The 15706-nt window shown below is 50.5% G+C and overlaps 1 protein-coding gene across 1 annotated transcript; it reads left to right on the forward strand.

The window, feature by feature from the left end:
• Positions 1-8944: 8944 nt before the first annotated feature.
• On the forward strand, positions 8945-11268 carry LOC116272601 (putative IQ motif and ankyrin repeat domain-containing protein; the record flags this gene model as incomplete). Its single annotated transcript, XM_031661350.1, has 5 exons — positions 8945-9818; positions 9996-10160; positions 10247-10438; positions 10527-10652; positions 10864-11268. Coding segments are annotated over 5 exons (1366 nt in total), but the record flags the coding sequence as incomplete, so codon positions are not given.
• Positions 11269-15706: the final 4438 nt, after the last annotated feature.

Here is a 15706-nt window from a genome sequence, read left to right on the forward strand (position 1 = left end):
GGAGTGCAGTGGCACAATCTCGGCTCACTGCAACCTCTGCCTCCTGGTTCAAGCGATTCTCCTGCCTCAGCCTCCCAAGTAGCTCGGATTACAAGCGCCCACCACCATGCCTGGCTAAATTTTGTATTTTTAGTAGAGACGGGGTTTCACCATGTTGGCCAGGCTGGTCTCAAACCCCTGACCTCATGATCTGCTCGCCTCAGCCTCCCAAAGTGCTGGGATTACAGGCGTGAGCCACAGCTCCTGGCCTGGCTTTTCTTCTAATGACGGTAAGAATATGATAATGGTAGTTAACATTTGTTGAATGCTTATTGTGTATGAGACCCTGCTGTATTTTATATTTATTAGCTGATATGGTTTGGTCCCCTCCGAATCTCATAGTGAAATGTGACCCCCAATGTCAAACGTGGGGCCTGGTGGGAGGTGTTTGGGTCATGGGGGCGGATCTCTCATGAATGGTTTGGTGCCCTCCTCACCGTAATGAGTTCTCACTCTCTGAGCTCACAAGCTTGCACTAGAGCTGGTTGGTTAAACAGCCTGGCATCCATCCTGCTCCGCCATGTGCCATGTGGCATACCTGCTTCTCCTTTACCTGCTACCGTCAGTAAAGGCTTCCTGAGGCCTCCCCAGAAGCTGGGCAGACGCAGGTGCCACGCTTGTGCAGCCGTAGAACCGCGAGCCAAGTAAACCTCTTCTCTTTATGAATTACCCAGTCTCAGGTGTTCCTTTGTAGCAATGCAAAAACAGACTGACACATTAGCCCAGCGATCCTCCAAACAGAAACAAAGTCCACAAGCCCTAGAGGCAGGCAGAGTGGCTATTCCTTTTTTAACACAGGAATACACTGGATACAGTGGGGGCTTAAACCTGTAATTCCGTTATACAAGATATGATAATTCATTTCAACAGAGTCACAAAAAGTCCCTCAAGCTTTGATTGGGAATTTAAAAATATTTAGCTGATCTGGGAATAGAAGGATGATTCTGATTCTGGGACTGTGCAGTTGTTTAAAGTTCTGTGTTCCTCTGATACTCTCAGCAGTCAGAGAACAGAGACAGGAAACATGCATATCTATGGAGGGCCCGCCGGAAGGACTTGGCAGCAGAGGATTCCACCTGCACAGGAAAGGTGGACAGCTACTGGGTAGCAGAAAAGAACAAACAAACCCTGACTCATAAAACCTGTAAGCAACTCCCCCAAATCAAAGGAAAAAGCTGCAGATCACAAATCATCCAATATTCCAGTATCCCAGTATTCAGAAATAACAAACGTGCAGACCAGGTGCAGTGGCTCCCGCCTTAAACCCCAGCCCTCTGGCAAGTTGAGATGGAAGGTCACTTGAGCCCAGTAGTTTGAGAGCAGCCTGGGCAATATGGTAAGATTCCGTCTCTACAAAAAAAAAAAAAAAAAAAAAAAAAAAAAATTGTGCCTGTAGTCCCAGTTCCTCAGGAGACTGAGGTGGGTGGATCACCTGAGCCTGGGGAGGTCAAGCTGCAGTGAGCCGTGATGGCACCACTGCACTCCAGCCTCAGCAACAAAGCAAGACCCTGTCTCTAAAAAAAAAAAAAACACAAAACAAACTGAAAAAAGAAATAACAAATGTGCAAACATTTGATGAATACTCCAAATATTTTTCTCTCCATTTTTACAGGGGTAAATTTCCATAATTATGAAGAGGCAGAAAGAGATGGAGAGAGAGAATTTTATAACAGCAGAGATATTTTATACATTTCATTTTAAAAATAAAATGTTAAATTTAACAAATGAAAATAAACTAGTGAAGCTCAAGGAATTGCTGGATGCATAAAAATCTCTTTTAAAAATTGCGTACAGGCCGGGCGCGGTGGCTCAAGCCTGTAATCCCAGCACTTTGGGAGGCCGAGACGGGCGGATCACAAGGTCAGGAGATCGAGACCATCCTGGCTAACACAATGAAACCCCGTCTCTACTTAAAAATACAAAACTAGCCGGAGGCCGAGGTGGCCGGTAGCCTGTAGATCCCAGCTACTCCGGGAGGCTGAGGCAGGAGAATGGCGGGGAACCCGGGGCCGGAGCTTGCAGTGACTGAGATCCGGCCACTGCCTCCCAGCCTGAGTGACAGAGGCGGGGCTTCCGGCCTCAAAAACAAAACAAAAAACAAACAAACAAAAAAAATTGCGTACAAAAGAACATATGTAATATATATGTGCCTTAGGACAATAGACTGTAAGAGCCCCCATGTCACCAACACTATCGCATCCCCGCCCAACTCCGCTCCTCCCTGCAGATGAATCCACTCTTACAAATGTGTTCACCATTCCCTTACGTTTAAAATCATTTCAAAAAGAAGGAGACAAGTGCGGTTTTGGCGGTAGCAGTGAGAGGCTCAAGCCGCCATAATCCCAGCACTTTGGGGAGGCGGCCAGGCGGATCGAGGTCAGGAGATCAGGACTCCATCCTGGCCCCAACAGGTGAAACCCCGTCTCTACTAAAATACAAAAACTAGCGAGTGGTGGCCGAGCGCCTGTGATCCCAGCTACTCGGAGGCCAGAGGCAGGAGAATGGCCTGAACCTGGGAGAAGTGAGGAGCTTGCAGTGAGCGAGATCGGCACGCCACTACCTCCAGCCTGGGTGGCCCCTAGCCAGCCGAGACTCCGATCTCAAAAAAAATAAAAAATAAAAAAAGAAATAAAATTCAAAGAATCCTCTCTCGCCTGCAGGTTTGTTAGCTCATGTCTGTAATCCCAGCACTTTGGGAGGACAAAGGCCGAGACCCAGATCCGCTGAGGTCAGGGGGTTCGAGACCAGTGAGGCCAACATGGGTAAAACCCCGTCTCTGCCAAAAATACAAAATTAGTAGATGGTGTGCTGTCCATGCAGGCTGAGGTGGGAGAATCCTTGAGATCCTGGATCTTTACCCAGTGAGAGCCAAGATCCGCGCCACTGCACTCGGGAGGCAAATGGAACAGCAATGCCAAAAAAAAATCATGGTATGATTATATATAATCTCATCCTCACCCAATCTGAAGTCTATCTTTACGGCTGCATTATTGGATATGAAATGAGCCTCATTAGTAATTTTAGTTTGCATTTCATGGAATGTGTTTTTGTTTTGGGCAGTCTTGCTCTGTGCCCAGGCTGGAGTGCAGTGGCGATCTCGGCTCCTGCGCCTCCACCTCGGGTTTTATGACATTCTGCCTCCAGCCTCCCAAGTAGCCGGACCACAGGTGCCCACCACCACGCCCGGCTAATTTTTGTATTTTTGGTAGAGAGGAGTTTCATAATTAGCCAGGATGGTCTCAGTCTGCAGCCGCCAGTGATCCGCCCATCTCAGGCTCCCAGAGTGCCTGAAGTTAAGCGTCCCCATGGCCGGTGTCATTTGAAGGTTTATCCAGTAATCCTTTCCTCTTCTGGGAAATGCCTGTTCATCTCTCTCTGCCCATTGTTCTATGGATTACTTACCTGTTTCTTGACATGCATGAAGTTCTTTAACAGGTATTATGTGTTGAAAATTTCTTTTCCAAGTTTATATGGCTTTTTCACTTTTGGTATGTTATTTGCTAGAATATAAACAAAAGTTTTACATTTTGACATGTACATTAGTCTTTTTCCCTTTGTGTGTAAGTACATATTTTAAAATTCATCCCTTGTTTTATGTAGCTGTGGTTCATTCCATTCTGCGGTATGCATTATGTGCATAATATAACATTATGATGCATTCTACTGCTAGTAGACATTTGGATTATTTGTAGGAATTTTGGTTTTAAAATATTTTAGCGTAGTTTTCTTACTTGTCTCCCCAGTGCACATCCGGCGTTTTGGGGGCACGTGCCTGGAGAAGAGATTGCTGAGGGCACGGGTGTGCCAAGCTGTCTGCTGAAGTGGGTGTTTCGTTTCCCTCCCCACGGTGTGGGAGACCGCTTCAATACTGTGAGCCTCCCGCCGGCAGTGGCGACCTCTCTCTAGCACCAGGTGTGCATTGGTATTAGGTGAGGTTTTAGATTAGATTTCCCTGGTAACTAATGAGATAATCCACGACATATAATTTCTTGGCCGCTTGGGTGGGTTCGCCGTGCATTCAAATGTGTCCACTGTAGTTCTCTATTGTGCAGCTGCCTCTTTTCTTATGGCTTTGTGATATTTCCCAATATATTCAGAATAAACCTTGCAGTAGATTCTACATGTGCTGCAATTATCTTCTCCCACTCAGTGACACATTTTCACTCAGGTGTCTTCTCATGAATAGAACTAACTGATTTTTGCAGGCATGGTGGCTCATGCCTGTAATCCCAACACTAGGAGGTCGAGGTGGGGTGGGAATCACCTGAGGTCAGGAGTTCAAGACCAGCCTGGTCAACATGGCTGGCTCACATCTCTACTAAAATACAAAAAGTAGCCAGGCATGGTGGGCACTTGTAATCCCAGCTACTTGGGAGGCTGAGGCAGGAGGTCACTTGACCCTGGGGAAGTGGATGCTGCGGTGAGCAGGATCGAGCCACTGTATATTCCAGCCCTGAGCAATGGAGCAGACCATCTCACACATGCACTTTTACACACACACGAACTTACTGATTTTAGCGTGTTTTCTTTTGTGTGTATATCAATCTTAAACAAATGCTTTCTTTCCAACTCAAGTTTCCACAAGCTTTATTTCTCCCCATGTGATCTTCTACAAGCTTTATGGTTTTGCCTTCCCGATGCGATCCTGATCCATGGAATTGCCTGTTGTGAATGGAGTAAAATTAAGCGAACCACATGTCTTCCCTCTCCTCATGCAGTTTCTGATTGGACCACCACTGACTAAATCTCCATTCTTCACGGCTCTGTAGGCCTTGGCCAGGAAGCCCACATGCGGGGCTGTTTCACTAAACCCACGGCCACTGGTCTCTGTGTGAGAACACTGCACTGTCTTCACCGGCGTGAGGTCTAATCTCCAAGAAGAGCAAGTCCTCCCACCAGTTCTTCTTTTGTTGAATTATTTGCCATTCTTGGCTCTTTCCCAGATACATTCGAGAATCCCACTTGGTCAGTTCTCATACAAACAAAGCAAAAACAGCCCTGCTGGGTGACAGTGGTGCTTCATTAGGATTTCGTTGAACCTCTAGCTCAATTGTGCAAAGTGTCAGCTCTATAGCAGTAGCCCTCAATCTATGAACAACAGTATATCTCTCCTTTGTTTTCTGTTCTTAGTGCTTTTCAAAAATGTTTATGGGTGTGTGTGTGTGTGTTCGCTCATGTGTATAGAGATCTTGTGTGCATCTTGTCAGATTTAATCCTAGTATTTGACAGTTGTTTACCTTTTTTATTTTCAAGTAGTTTTGTCTCACAGAGAAAAGTAACATAATGGTATGGGGATTTTCCATAGATGTATAACTTGCAAAAGCTTCCTCTAGGATTAACGTCTTCCATAGGGACATACCAAGGATCAGAACCAGAGTGCTTAGCATAAAACCATTAACCTAAAGACCTTCTCAGATTCCACCACTTTTCAGGATGCCATATTGCCTTTGGCCACTGTTTCTGCATAGTTGCCAGTGTGTAAACTGTTTCTGTAGTCATTGCTTTTCTTTCTGACCTTGGCAGAAGAGTGAGTGTGGATGTGGTGGTGTGCCACTGTGGTCCTGGCGCTCAAGGGGCTGAGGGAGCAGAGGTTGAGGCCACAGCGAGCCAAGATCAAGCCACTGCACTCCAGCCTGGCTGACAGAATGAGACCCCCACCCTTTTTTTTTAAAGACGGTGTCTGGCTCTGTGGCCCAGCTGGAGATGCAATGGCTGATCTGGAAGCTCATTGCAGATCACCTCCCGGTTTCAGTGATTTCTTCTTGCCTCCCACCTCCTGTAGCTGGATTACAGGCATGTGCCACCACACCCAGCTGAACCTGTACTTTTAGTAGAAGCAGGATTTCACCATGTTGGCCAGGCTGGTCTCTCAAGCTCCTGACCTCAGATGATCCGCCTGCCTCCAGCCTCCCAAAGTGCTGGGGTTAAGGTGTGAGCCACTGTGCCCGGCTGAGACTCTGTTTCTAAAAGGAAATTAAAAATAAAATAAAGGCCGGTGATGGCTCAAGCCTGTAATCCAGCACTTTGGGAGGAGGCGAGGCAGGGTGGATCCGCGAGGTCAGGAGATCGAGACATCCTGAGTTAATATAGAAACCCGATCTCTACTAAAAGATACAAAGCTTAGCGGGCAAGGTGGGCCGAGGCGCCCTGTGGTCTGCTTCTTGGGAGAGGCTGAGGCAGGAAAATGGCGTGAACCCGGGAGGGTGGAGCTTGTAGTGGAAGGCTGAGATCTGGCCACTGCCTCAGCCTGGGCGACAGAGAAAGCGAAACTCGTCTCAAAAAATAAAAATAAAAAAAATCCGAAATAAAAATAAAATAAAGCAGAAATTATGTTGTGTTTTCGACGTACATCATGTCACGGGGTGGTTCTCCGGGAACATCTCACTGCTTGTGATGTTGCCCTCGATCACTTAATGGGGAGGGCGGGGGGGGGGGTTCTGTGAACATCTCACCACTTGTGATGCTGCCCTCTATCACTCAGTTGTGGGGCGGGCAGGGGTTCTGTGAACATCTCACTGCTTTTGATGTTGTACTGAATCACTTAGTTGGGGGGTTTCCGCTGGGTTTCTCCTTTGTAAATGTACTATGTTTTCCTTTTGTGGGTGACACTTATCTTGGGAGAGATATATTGAGACAAGAGAAATTCTGCTTTTCTTCAAACCCACTGAAACATGCGTCGGCGGCTGTCAGCTGCAGCAGCTGCACTTCTTGTGTGCCTGATGGCAATCTGCTCCTTCCCTGCCCCATCCTATACCCATTGATGGGATTCTACTTTCCCTCCACTCCCTCTGGTGTGTATTTAATCCCTTATTTCTATCACTATGGACTCACTGACATTTATTTTGTGGGTTTAATCCAAGTATATGATAGTTTTTTGATGCCAATATCATAATTAAATTTTCTTTTTGTTGCTTGTATACAGAAATATACTTTGTGAGTATGAGGTTATATTCAGAACCTTCCCAAGATTGCTTATTGATGATAATCATTTGTGATGAGTTCTTTTGGATTTTTATGTGCATCATCTGCAAATGAAGACGACTTCGTTTGCTGTCACTCTTTGGAGCTGGGCCCCTGTTCCCATCAGGGTTATTTTATTTTGTGAAGGTTGTGATTCTGACCCAAATAGGGCTACCAGATAAAACAGGGCTCCCATAAACCGGGACATCCATTTAAATTTGAATTTCTCATATATACATATTCTATATGTGTGATATAAAAATATATACATTTTACTGAGACAGGGTCTTGCTCTGTTGTCCAGGCTGGAGTGCAGTGGCATGATCATGGCTCACTGCAGCACTGACCTGGGCTCAAGCCATCTTCCCACCTCAACCTCCGGAGTAACTGGGACTACAGATGTGCACCACCACACCCAGCTAATTTTTAGTTATTTGTAGAGACAGGGGTCTCCCTACGTGGCCCAGGCTAGTCTTGAACTTCTGGGCTCAAGTGATCCTCCCACCTTGGCCTCCCAAAGTGTTGGGATTACAGATGTGAGCCATTGCACTTGGCCCTATATATATATTTTAAAAGAGAGACAGGGTCTCACCATGTTGTCCAGGCTCGCCTCAAACTCCTGGGCTCAAGCAATCCTCCCATCTCAGCCTCCCAATATGCTGGGATTAGAGGAGTGAGCCACTACACTTGGCCTAAATTTGAATTTCAGATAAACAGTGAATAATTTATTTAGTGTATGTCCCCCAAATTGCATCCTGTTTATTAGCTAAATCTTGCAACCCTAAACCCAAGCGATACCCAGTACTCTAAATACAGGTCTGTCCCTTGGCCCATCCCCTGCTGAGCAGCTGACCCTTTGCTCTGGGCCAGGCCAGGCCCAGCTGCCCGAGTCTCCAGGCCAGGCTCACCTTCCTGGTGCTGGGACCACCCTGCTGCACTGTTCTCCTCAAGACCTCATTCTTCACTTCCTCAGTAGCTTTCAATGCCGTCAGACACTTGTTTAAAAAACACTTTGATTCCGTCTGTCTTTTCTGTTGCTGTCACTGGGAAGGCTGCACGTCCTGCCCTGCCATCTCTGCTGCAGAACCACGTACTCTTCCTGGCCCACTGTTTTCCCTGCAGAATTTTGTGGACTTTGCTTCATTTTCTTCTAACATTTAGTGTTTCCGTAAAAAGCTTTAGGAGGTGGGTGTGGTGTACAGGCATGTGCCTGTGGTCCCAGCTACTCGGGAGGCTGAGGTGGGAGGATTGCCGGAACCGGGGAGGTGGAAGCAGCAGTGAGCAGAGATTGTGCCACTGTGCTCCGTCCTGGGTGACAGAGTGAGACCCTGTCTCAGAGATCGTGCCACTGTGCTCCGTTCTGGGTGACAGTGAGACCCTGTCTCAAAAAGAAAAGAAAAGCCTCAGGAGAGCCGGACTTTCCTCTCATAGGTGCTTTGCTCTTTCTCCTCTGGTGCCTGAAAAACATTTTGTTTTGAGGCTCAACTTCACCGAGTTGTGTCTGATGCCTGTTGTTCATGCCCTTTGTTTTCTGGGATTTTTTCCCCCTTTGGTTTTAAGGTTCATTTCAGGATTTCCTGGATTTTATCTTGAGTGTCTGTTCTTTGTTCCCATTGTCAGGATCTGCATTCTAGACACTCGTTATTCTTATGACTCTATTATCTCTGTCCACTGCCACTCGGTGTCTCGCCCTCCTGACGGTGACTCTCCGTTTATTCCCCTTCACATTGATTTTCTCACATGCACTCAGCTCTCCACCCTGCCCCCTCTGGCTGCTCCGGTCCGTGCCCAGGGCCTGCAGGGCCTTCCGAGTCTCCCAGTCTCGCCTCATCCCACCATTCTGTTCATGTTCCCTGGGAGCCTGGTTGTGGGAATCATAGTACTTGGCTCCCCAGTGGGGACACCTGTGGAGACCCAGCTGAGCTGCCTGCTTGCTTCTGCACAGCTGTGGCTCCCTGCTGGGTGCCCACGTGGCCCGACAGCCTCGACCACCCCTCCACCCCCGCCTCTGCCCGTGCCCTGGTGCAAGTCACACCCACGGGGCGCACGCTGAGCGTTCACTGTGGCGGAAGCGCCACAAGCGCCCCATTGCTAGACTCTTAGAAAGCTGCCAGTATTGTTCCACGTTACAGCAAGGGGCTCAAGCCGGGGAGGCTGAGTGGTGCCGTGACTTCCCGAGACCACTAAGGGCAGGGCTGGGCCCGACGGCCTCTCCTCCGCCCCTTTCCTCCCTACGAGGCGGCTCCAGGCTCGGGCTCAGCGCTCTGTTGCAGCCGCGGTGGGGCGAGGGCGAGGCCGAGTCCGAAGAGGACGGACCTCGCTGGGGCCTGGATGCAGGAGGGGCCTTCGGCTTTCGGGGAGGGAGTCCCGCGGGGGACAGGGCCGCTTCCTCACCGTTCCTCGGGGCTCCCGAGCTGCGGGCTCGGCGGGGCTCGCAGGGTCCCCGGAGGCGTGGGGCAGGGGAGGCTCCCGCAGACGTGGGTCCTCTCCCCGTCCCGGGCTTTCGCGCAGCCTCCTCGTGCGGCCTCCGCGGGCTGGAACTCCGGCTCGGCCGCGTTGGGGGCTTTGAGAGCCGTTTGGGTCCCTCTGTGGGGGCGGGGGCGGCTCCACTCCCAGCGGCGCAGCCGGCGTGGCTGGAGGCGAGAACGCGCCCGCGTGAGCCTCTCCCCACCCCAGGGGCTGCCGAGGACCGAGCGGAGGACCGAGCGGCCAGAGCGATCCAGGGCGCCTTCCGGCAGCTCCGGGCCAGGAGGGAGCTCGCCCGCCGCCGGGAGGAGCGCCGGGAGTACCTGGAGCAGATGGAGAAGCTGCAGAGGGAGGTGAGGACGGGCGGCCGCGACCCCCGGGGGCCAGGGCAGGAGGAAATGGCGAAGCAGGGTGCGTGGAGGGGGGTGTGGAGCTCAGGCTGGGCTCCGACCTCAGAGGCGTGGACGGTGGCCTCGGGGCTCCGGGCGGTGGCGCGGGGCGGGCGGTGACTTCGGGCGGGCGCCTCCCAGGCCTACCTGGCCCTGGTGCGCCGGGAGCAGGAGGCCGCGCGGCGGCAGCGCGAGCAGGAGGAGGCGGCGCAGCGGGAGCGGCGGGAGGAGCTGCAGCGTCGCCGCCGCCTGCTGGACGCCGCCTTCGACGGGGACGTGGGCGAGATCCGAGCGGTGCTGAAGGAGGTCAGCGGGGGCGGGAGAAGGGCGGGGGCGGGGGGTGGGGGTGGAGTGGGAGGAGCGGAGAGCAGTGACTGCGGCGGGCGGCGCAGGTGGAGCAGCTGCTGACCCGCGAGGGCGTGGGCCATGACGAGGCAGGCAAGGCGCGGCGGCTGCAGCGACGCGTGGCTCTGGTGGAGTGCGAGGACAGCCACGGGAACACGCCGCTGTCCGAGGCGGCCGCGGGCGGTCAGCCCCTGGCCATCCAGCTGCTGGCCGAGCTCGGCGCCAGCCCCAACAGCAAGGTGGGCGCCGTGGGCTGCGGGCCGAAGCGCGGGGCCTCCTTCCCCCAGGGACAAGGCCTGGATCTTGCTCAGGGAGCCCATCTTACAGGGCGCTTTCGGTCGGACGCCACTGTACCGCGCAGCCTTTGGGGGCCACCTGGCAGCTGTGGAGGTGCTTCTGAAGCTCGGAGCAGACCCCCGGGTGTACGCAGAGGACGGGAACACCCCTGAGCAGGTGTGGGCCCAGGAGGTGTGGGCCAGGCAGGTGTGCGCCCCGGGAGGTGTGGGTACCGGGAGGTGTGGGCCTGGCAGGTGTGAGTCTGGCAGGTGCACACCCACTCAGGACAAGGCTTACCCCGCCGGCTCGGTCTCTGAAAGCTGTCAGAAGCCTGAGTGACACTGCTAGAGCTGTTTCCTAGCCCCGCCTTGCCCCATTCCCTTCCTAGAAGTCCTGACTTTAAAGCCTTGTCTGCAATGGAAGTGGCAGCGACTCCCATTTTGTGAATGCCTTTGGTGTCGGGTTTTGTGTCATTTCCTTCCATGCTTTGCCTGAGGAAGTGGTGTTACTGATGGAGAAACTGAGGCTGGTGATTCCAGGGTTGGCAGAGCTCACGGCGCTGGCGGCAGCACGGGGCCCACCCATCAGGCCCCTCGCTGTCAGCACTCCGGTTTACCAGAGAACTTGAGCCACACAGCCCAGCCACAGAGCTCCTGCCTAGAACCTTTGGGCTGTGTTAGAAATGACAGTCTGGCTGGCTGGGCGCGGTGGCTCACGCCTGTAATCCCAGCACTTTGGGAGGCTGAGGCGGGCGGATCACTTGAGCTCAGGAGATTGAGAGCATCCTGGCCAACATGGTGAAACACCATCTCTACTGAAAATACAAAAATTAGCCGGGCATGGTGGCGCACGCCTGTAGTCCCAGCTACTTGAGAGGCTGAGGCAGGAGAATCGTTTGAACCCGGGAGGTGAAGGTTGCAGTGAGCTGAGATTGCGCCACTGCACTCCTGCCTGGGCGACAGAGTGAGACTCAAAAAAAAAAAAAAAAAAAAAAAAAAGCAGAGTCTGCCCTGGGCCAGGCTGGAGACACACTGCCTGGACTTGTCCTGGGCCCAGGAGTAGGGTGGGGTGAGGCCGACTCCACCTGTTGGAGCAGTGGCTGGAAAACCAGACCACGAACCTTGCCTGCCTTAGTTTTATTTAAATCAACTTAATTTGGATCCCAGTCCCTCTCCCATCTCAGTCATTATGTTCCCCCAACCCACCCTAACCTCACCCCACTTCCCACGCAAGTCTGGAGGTGCTGCTTGGAGCCTGGGTTCTGCCTGGGGCCCACGGCAGACACCTGGGAGATGCATCCACTGGACCACTGCCAGAGTCTTTGCCCAGCCGGGGACCCACCCCCAGACTCTCCTCCTGTAGGTGCTGCCTGGGAGCCTGTCCTGCCCCTCTCTTCTTTCTCCTTGTCTGCAAAGGGTCCTTCTTCCTGGGTTGGAGGGGAGGGGCAGGGCCGGGGCGGTGGGCTTAGGGAGGGGCTGAGGATACAGTGAGGTGTCCAGAGGTGCAAGTGGGAGTCAGGGGTGCTGGGGTGTCCAGCAGACCTGCTGCCTGGGGCATGGTGGCCCGGAGAGCTGAGAAGGGCAGCAACTGGGGGTGCTGGGGGAGCCCTTGGGTGCCAGGGGACTGTGTGTTCGCTCCATGGTGCTGGAGCGTTGGCTATCCACAGGCAAAGGGGTTAGTGTGGACCTGAATCACACACCCTGTAAAAGATTAACTCAAAGTGGATTATAGATTTAAATGTAAAGGGTAAAACTACAAAACTTTTAGAAGAACACATAGGAGAAAATCTTGGCCGGGCGCGGTGGCTCAAGCCTGTAATCCCAGCACTTTGGGAGGCCGAGACTGGCAGATCACGAGGTCAGGAGATCAAGACCATCCTGGCTAACACGGTGAAACCCCATCTCTACTAAAAAATACAAAAAACTAGCCGGGCGAGGTGGCGGGCGCCTGTAGTCCCAGCTACTTGGGAAGCTGAGGCAGGAGAATGGCGGGAACCCGGGAGGCGGAGCTTGCAGTGAGCTGAGATCCGGCCACTGCACTCCAGCCTGGGTGACAGAGCGAGACTCCGTCTCAAAAAAAAAAAAAAAAAATACAAAAAAAAAAATAAAAAAATAAAAGAAAAGAAAATCTTTGGGGCCTAGGACTTGGAGGGATTCTTGGACACGACACAAAAAGCACAATCCAAAAAAAAAAAAAAAAATGCTAAACGGAACTTCATCAGAATGTAAAATGTTTGCTTTGTAAAAGACCTGTCAAGAAGCCACAGGCAGGAGTAAACATTTGTGAACTGCGCGTCTGACAAGGGATGTGTGTCTAGAACATAGAAACAACTAACATCGCAACAGCAATAAAACACACAATCTAGGTATAAACTGAGCAAGGACCTGAAGGGAAATTTCACTGAAGAGGATGTAATGATGGCAGATGAACACCCTAGGAGGTGTTGCACACCAGCTCACACCTCCCAGGACAGCCCAGGTCAAACTAGTGCTGGGCCGAACGTGGGCAGGGATGTGGGGAAGCTGGCCCTGCTACACTTCACTGGAGGGACGCAGCACAGTACAGCTGCTCTTGCAAATACGCGGGTGGTTTCTTAAAAAGCAAACACATGTACCGTGTAGCACAGCATCAGACTCCTAGACATTTGCTCCAGTAAAAGGAAAACTAAGTCCACACAAAAATGTGTACACAAATGTTCACAGCAGCTTTATTTACAATGGCCAAGAAGTGGAAAGGACCCAGATGTCCTCCAGCGGGTGAGTGGTTCCACAGGCTTGGTGCATTCCTGCCGCGAAACACGCTTGGCAAGAAAACGGTGTGAACGCATGATCCATGCAACAAGTAGCAACGTGAGAAGCCGGAAGGGAGCTTCACAGAGTGGGGGAGAAGGTCACAGACTGCGTGTTGCATTCATACAACACACTCACATGACAACATTGTGAAGACAGAGGACAGATCAGAGGCCTACAGGGGTTACAAATGGGAGTGGGGGCAGGCAAAGCAGGAAGAGATGGGGCCGATTGGGCAGGAGTAGCACAAGAGACCCTTGGGGTGATGGGACAGTCCTGCATCTTGATTATGATGGTCGTTAACGCAAAACTGGACATGTGAGAAAATTGTAGTGATACACAAACGCACACACACGAGTGGATGTGAAATCAAAATCCACTGTGAGCCCTGTGGATTGTACTATGTCAGTATCCTAGTTTGTATGTTGTACTGAAATTATATAAGACGTCATCATTGGGGGAGCTTGTTAAGGGTATATGGGAACTCTACTATTTTTGCAACTTCGTGTAAATCTATATTTCAAAATAAAAATTTAGCAAAATTACCAGGCAAGCTAAAACAACAACAAAACAAAACAAAACACACACACAAGAAAAATGATCCAGAGTGAAGAGAAAAATCAATCAAAACAGACTCAAGGATGACCCAGGTGATGGAATTAGTAGACAAGAACATTAAAAGTTATTATAGCTGAGGCCGGGCATGCTGGCTCACGCCTGTCATCCCAGGACTATGGGAGGCTGAGGCAGGCAGATCACAAGGTCAGGAGTTTGAGACCAGCCTGGCCAACATGGTGAAACCCTGTCTCTACTAAAAATACAAAAATTAGCTGGGTGTGGTGGTACGCACCTGTAATCCCAGCTACTTAGGAGGCTGAGGAAGAAGTGCTTGAACTTGGGAGATGGAGATTGCAGTGAACCGAGATCACACCACTGCGCTTCAGCCTGGGCGACAGAGTGAGACTCTGCCTCAAAAAAAAAAAAAAAAAAAAAAAAATATAAAAAAAAAATAAAAAAAAAACAAACAAAAAAAAAAAAAGCTGTATTACACACACACACACACTCATATACTTTTAGAGATGAAAACTGCAATGTCTGAGATGAAAACTACATTGATACACCAGATGGGATTAATGGAAGATGCAGATTAGACACTGAAGAAAATTAGTTAATCTGAAGATATAGCAATAGAAACTATCCAAAATGAAACACAAAGAGAAAAAGAAGGTTGAAAAAAATTGAGCAGGGCTGGGCGCGGTGTCTTACGCCTGTAATCCCAGCACTTTGGAAGGCCGAGACGGGCGGATCACGAGGTCAGGAGATCGAGACCATCCTGGCTAACATGGTGAAACCCCATCTCCACTGAAAATAGAAAAAATTAGCCAGGCGTGGTGGTGGGCGCCTGTAGTCCAGCTACTTAGGAGGCTGAGGCAGGAGAATGGCGTGAACCTGGGAGGCAGAGCTTGCAGTGAGCCACGATTGTGCCACTGCACTCCAGCCTGGGCAACAGAGCGACACTCTGTCTAAAAAAAAAAAAAAGAGAAAAAAATTGAGCAAAAACGTCTGTTTCCAAGATGGAGTAACAGGAACCTGATTTATCCTCTCACTTCAAACAAGAACAAATTCAAGACAGAATATAGGAAGTAAAGGTTTCCAAGACATTGGACATCAGGCAACAAATCAGAAAGAGATCTCCAGGAGGCTGAAAATAAGTGAAGTGAGCCATAAGATTGTCCCAGTTTACCACCTTAAGAGAAATTTCAGGGTGTAGTATAGGAAGGGGGAACCCAGACAGAGCCAGGCATATTCTGTGAATTAAGGAGACAAGAGTTCAGAATTCAAGGATACTGAGGCAGCAGGAGATCACCAGTGCTAGAGGGAAGAGAGCTGAAGAAAGAACCCTAGAGACGTGGACACGATCCCCGTTGGTCATTCATTGGATCTCCTGTGGTCATTAGTTGTAGCTAATAAGGCATATTATTAGGCAAATATAAGGAATATTTAATGGCTCCTATACGTGAGGAGACTGCTCAAGGTGACTTCTGAGAAGCGTGAAGGAAGCAGTGCCTACTCCCGTCAGCCAGAGTGAGAAATCCATGATTCACAGGGCACTAGGTGGAGTTCTCAGAAGGAGCTTGGCTCAGTGGTGAGGGAAAATTATTCCTAGAATAAACGCTGCTCTGGTCCAGCCTAATCAATTACAAAGCAAGACCCAAAGGATGAAACACCCCAAGCAACTGAACTGTATCCCAGAATAAAATTCAAGAAGACTTATATATAAAAAAAAAAACAAAACAGCTCCTAACAAGGCAAAATGCATAATGTGTGGCATTCAACCAGAGATTACCAAGCATGCAAAGAGGTGGAAAAATATGACCTATAATGAGAAAAGTCAACCAATCAAGAGACACCCAGAACTGACGCAAATGTGAGAATTAGCAG

The sequence above is a fragment of the Papio anubis genome, unplaced genomic scaffold (assembly GCF_008728515.1).
Source record: "Papio anubis isolate 15944 unplaced genomic scaffold, Panubis1.0 scaffold1340, whole genome shotgun sequence".
NCBI lineage: Eukaryota > Metazoa > Chordata > Mammalia > Primates > Cercopithecidae > Papio > Papio anubis.